The sequence below is a fragment of the Penaeus chinensis genome, chromosome 16 (assembly GCF_019202785.1).
Source record: "Penaeus chinensis breed Huanghai No. 1 chromosome 16, ASM1920278v2, whole genome shotgun sequence".
NCBI lineage: Eukaryota > Metazoa > Arthropoda > Malacostraca > Decapoda > Penaeidae > Penaeus > Penaeus chinensis.
The window spans coordinates 34,427,650-34,432,649 of record NC_061834.1 but is presented as its reverse complement, the minus strand read 5'-3'; the positions used below and the strand labels follow the sequence as shown (position 1 = coordinate 34,432,649).

Below are 5,000 nucleotides of genomic sequence, written 5' to 3'. Positions count from 1 at the left end.
TGGAGATGGTTGGAAACAACACAATATGGACAACTTTATACTGTTCTGCAAGATACAATCTCTGCACACAATGAGAGGATATGTTTTGTAAGATGGTAGAAAGGTCCTCGAAGTCTAAGCTATTACTGCTGACTTAGAATTTTTTTCTTGTTTTTATTTAAATATACATGGTAAGTTTCAATTCACATTTATAATAGGCTAAAGGGATTATTCAAACCATGTTAATCCCATAATATTTATCCCACTTAAAAAATAAATGTTGCAGTAATCCAATTGACTTTACAGGGAGTGAGATGCAAAAGGACCTCTTTTTGCATGCACACTTTTCAGCAATATTCAAGCAATGACTCTGGGAATAACAAGGTTTTTTCTGTTTTACTTCTGTTGGAAATAACTAGCTGGAGGGTTTAATCTGTGCCTAACATACAATGAGTATCAAATATCACTTACTAAACTAAGTTAAGGATGTGCCTTCCATAAACAGTAGCATTTGACACTTATGATCATGATACCTAGGATTATTACAGTAATTATATTTCTGGATACAATCACTAAAAGCAATTGTGAGGAGAGTAATGATATACAATCACACAAGACATATGATAATTACAGCTCCCCTTTCTACCTCATAACAAAGGGAAATGAGCCTTCACAACATGTTAAATAAAAAGCGTAATATCACTAGTCTCGCCACAATCTCCACCCAGAACATTTGAACGAGCAGATTTTTCAAAATCTTGTAAAATGGAGTCATTTACAAAATTGTCTAATAGTAATCAGTGATAACATTATATTGATTATAAAATTAGACAATAAAGAAAACAAAACAAACAAGCCTCAAGACTTTTAACACTCTCAGAAGACAAACAGAACTTGTGAGAATCAATGCCATGAATACATACACAGAAGTTCTCAACAATTTAGATCATCTGATGACCGGTGGATTCCAATAAAAAACAAAATCCTTTCTTCCTTTTTTCTTTTCTCTTTGTTTTCTTGGTATACTGAGCTGTACGTTCACTTGCTTGTCTCAAATGTAGTCTTCAAAATATGGTCCTGATTTTTCCTTGCACGCACATGCCCAGTAAGCACTCCAACTCAGGACAGAAAATGAGGTAATGTCTTTATACAGAAAGAAACAAAGGTGAAAAGGCTGCTTGCCACGTCAATGTATAGGTAAGAACTGACATACCGAAGTACCAAGCAGCAACAGCAGCAGCTTCTTCTTCCAGTGTTAACCTTGTGGAATCAAAGCAATTACTTCATTCATAACAACACAGCAGGAGTCACAAAAGAGTCTAATATCTGAATACTTGTGGGAAGGGCCTATCGCATGAGGGCATCATCCTATCACTGCGGTCACAGATCCACCAACCTCATCATAACTCTAAATACTATGTAGCACTAGTCTTCCTTTAAGCAATTTTTTTTTCTTTTCTCTCTATGTGCAACTACAGTTTTAAGCTTGAAAATCTACGTACACTTAACAGGGAGACACAAATTGGCAGTTTGAATACAGTCATTCACAGATGATTAACGGGTATGAAATTCTCTTTGAATATAAGTCCTGCTACTTTTATTACATCTATAAATGTAGACAACAAACAACATCGCCTTCATGGAGATATCATGTTGCAATAAATAGGTCTTTGTAACTCTGCTTCACTCCATTCTTCTAGTCGATGAAATAACAATGAAAAAAATCTACACACAAACACACCAAAAAGATAGAGAAACAGAAAAAAAACAGGGCAAAGAATACTTTGTAATTTGTCAGTATGGAATGTTCTAAGACCATCCCTCCGAAAAGAAGAATTATAAGTGTGACAGATAAAATTCTGGCACACCCATCAATTTCATAAGGGGGGGTGGGGGTCATACAATGAAATAACAATAATAATATTTAAAAAAAAAAGGGCTATGAGGGTAAAAGGGAAGAGGAGGTTCAGAAACTGGGACATGGAAAATTCTGCTTGATGTGTGTGTGTGGGGGGGGGAGGGAGGAGGGAGGGGGCATAAATCAATCGTTCCTGTGACTTCCTCTAATCATATTTTTTCTTCATTGATTTTTTTTGTTTTGTTTTTTGTTTCGTTTTTTCCTAGGGGATGTAATGTTTAGTCTCCTTCCGCTTAACATACTTTGGTACATCACCAGCCTCGGGATTTTTACTTTTCAGGTAACTTCTATGCATCACTGGAAAACAAAAATAGAATACAAATTTTAAAAAATATAAAGTGAGGGTAAAAAAATAGTAATTAGTTGCAAATAATTATAAACATGTATATATATATATTTTTTTTTTTTCCAAAAATATAGCGTCACTACCAGGTGTACACTGATGCTTCAAAATTCACAAAAGTGAGTGTCTTCAAAATAATAAAATACATATATATGTAAAATTAGAAAAAAAAAATAAAAATCAGATGCAGTGCCACCATTAATAATCACCTATTTCTTCTTATTTCTATAAACAATAAAATGAGCATAAAAAAGTAATGCACAATATAATCAATACATGATCCAAGGCTTCACATCTCATGTCGAAAAACAAAGACGACAAAAAGAAAAGAAAAAGAAAAAAAATGCCATATAACAGCATTTCTGACGAAAATGACAATACAGCAAAAGACAGGAAGGGAGAGTGAGAGAGTGAGAGAGAGAGAGCATGAAATTCCAGAACAGAACCTTGGATCATGACAACAATTCAACATTGTACTGTTCCATTACAGTGTTGCAAGCTGCAAGCAGATCTTGGTAATACCAGATAATAAAAGGGCTGACTTTCTATTCATTAAGGGGTAGGAGAAGAAAAAAAAAAAAAAAGAAAAAAAAAAAAAATCCAACTAATATATCTAATGAGTTTGACCTGCTCACAGCCAACTAACAAAACAAACAGCATATGCCAAAGGGTATTTTCATACAAATTCTGTTAGTTTACCTGTCCAGGTCTAGTCGGTTCGAGCAGTAGGTTAGTGCAGTTGGTCTTGCTCTGTGGTGGTCAATTAGATAAGTCAGGCGTCAGTGGTGGTGTCATTTGAGAGAGATGGGAAAGGACTCAGAAGATGGACTGAGTGATCCGTCACAAGGAAAAAGGAGTCGCACTGGGTTGACTTCCCACTTGACTAGAGTTTGATGCAAACTAACACTATCTGGGGCCTATTAGTCTACAACACTAATTAAGCATTTAAGTAATCAAAGACATGCAATAAATAATAAATACGTAAACAAATATACAGAAACCAAAAGCAAGCTATACAACTTTTAAGCAGCTTCCAAGGACAGAATGCTCAACTGCTATTGAGGAAGAAACAAAGCTTCTATAGGATGTTAGACTCATATTAATTACTTGCATACACCTCTGTTAAGTACAGTTACAAAGAGTCTACATGGCAGCCATGTACAAAAGATAAAGTTACAGTAAATGTTGAGATCAGAGGACAAGGAGAAAGAGTGTCGTACAGCAGAGTGCAGATGGCCGGCCGAACGCTTGGCCACTACGCATCATATTCGTCCCGAGAGTAGGCTGGTGATATCTTCCAGCCGCCAAGATTGATGGTGCGCTGATTCGGATTCCAGGGGGTCGGGCCGTGCAGGAAGTTTGTGGGGCCCTGAGGCCCAGCCGGGGGGTTGCCAGGGGGGGGCGGGTGAACTTGCATCCCCCCGGCGGCTGGCCCTGTCCCAGGGGGGGGTCCCCCATAATACTGCGGTCTGCAATATCCAACACATCCAGCCCACCTCAAGAATGTGCCAGCCAAGAAGCAACCCAACATTATGAAACCTTCACCCTTACATCCACTACGGTTGATAGATTTCACAAGAATCAGCTACACTGTAATATCCTTAGAAATGCTGAGATGCATTAAACATTATATTGACTTTATCAATGCTGAGATGCATTAAACATTATATTGACTTTATCATATATCACTATGTATAATCACTCTTCCTTTAGCCACTCATATACTTGGTACTTCCAAAAAGAAATCCACAACTTGGAAGCTATAAGTCACCATAAAATCTGTTTTAGACACCATTTGTTAATCTATTCATTTTGAAACTGAAGTCCTCCAAAGCTAATTAAAGAAAGGACATTTCTCTAAAATGAACCCTTGTCAGACTCGATGTCTTCTTGCTCTCCCATTCCCACAGTTCTTAGCATACTTCTCCAAACACATGTTACTCTTCCTATTCAATGTTACTTTAACTTTTGCATTCGCAATTGTGCCTTTTATTCCTAACAGACAACATTTCTCTCTGGGTATGTCTACCTACTCCTGTCTTCATTTCTTGAAGTTATTCACCTCATACACCTTGTATCTTAATTCTCGCTCTTTCTAATGGTACAAAATCATAGGATAGATATTTTCCAATATACGGTCAATGATATTTTCAAACACCAAAATTAAAAGATACATTCTTTTACTAATTCTACCCTACTGTAAATATCTAGAATCTAAAAAATAAACAAATTAATAAAGAATGAAACTGAAATCCAATTAGAAAAAAAAAAGCCAAGGACACAACCACAGACACACACAGTACATGCCAATGCTTCCTATCACAATGTATAGTGTTCCCATAATTCAATTTTCTCTTTCTTCTAATATGCAAATTATATATTGATGTCACTTGCAAAAGCTGATTCCTGTGAAAAATATCACATTTTAGGTCTTCCTCCCTTAGCAGCACTAACAAGATCTACATAAATCTTTGTTAATCAGTTTCCAATCCACAGTGAGTATTAGTTGACTAATCTACAATTTGAAAATAACAAAAATGGTTCATACAGATTAAAAGGTAGGCAATAAAAAAAATAAATATATATATTAATTCTTTCATCATGAAGAATTGTGGATAGTATTATACATAAAAGTTACAAAGTTATTAATACCCTTTAGTTTATAATGTTAATCCTCATTCAAACAAGAAGTAAAATGATTAATAACTTGTCAACAGGTCATGTCATTTTGTACTTGTCTGTGTATAAGATGTTGCTTGG

At 35.7% G+C, this 5,000-nt stretch overlaps 1 protein-coding gene across 12 annotated transcripts in view; it reads right to left on the bottom strand.

Annotated features, from left to right (window-relative positions):
- The window catches only part of LOC125033474 (prominin-1-like), a 154,642-nt gene that overhangs the window by 1,304 nt on the left and 148,338 nt on the right, over positions 1-5,000 (bottom strand). For 9 of the 12 annotated variants that reach the window (XM_047625004.1, XM_047625003.1, XM_047625005.1 and 6 more), the window contains 2 exons: positions 3,461-3,709; positions 1-2,194 (listed from right to left, as the gene is read on the bottom strand). The exon at positions 1-2,194 is cut by the window's left edge and continues 1,304 nt beyond it. In XM_047625004.1, the coding sequence (XP_047480960.1) occupies positions 3,496-3,709 (214 nt within the window). In that variant the 3' untranslated portion in view covers positions 1-2,194; positions 3,461-3,495. Of the gene's footprint in view, positions 2,195-2,939; positions 2,991-3,460; positions 3,710-5,000 lie in introns of all 12 variants that reach the window. The other 3 variants (XM_047625013.1, XM_047625014.1, XM_047625012.1) reach the window with 2 other exon arrangements.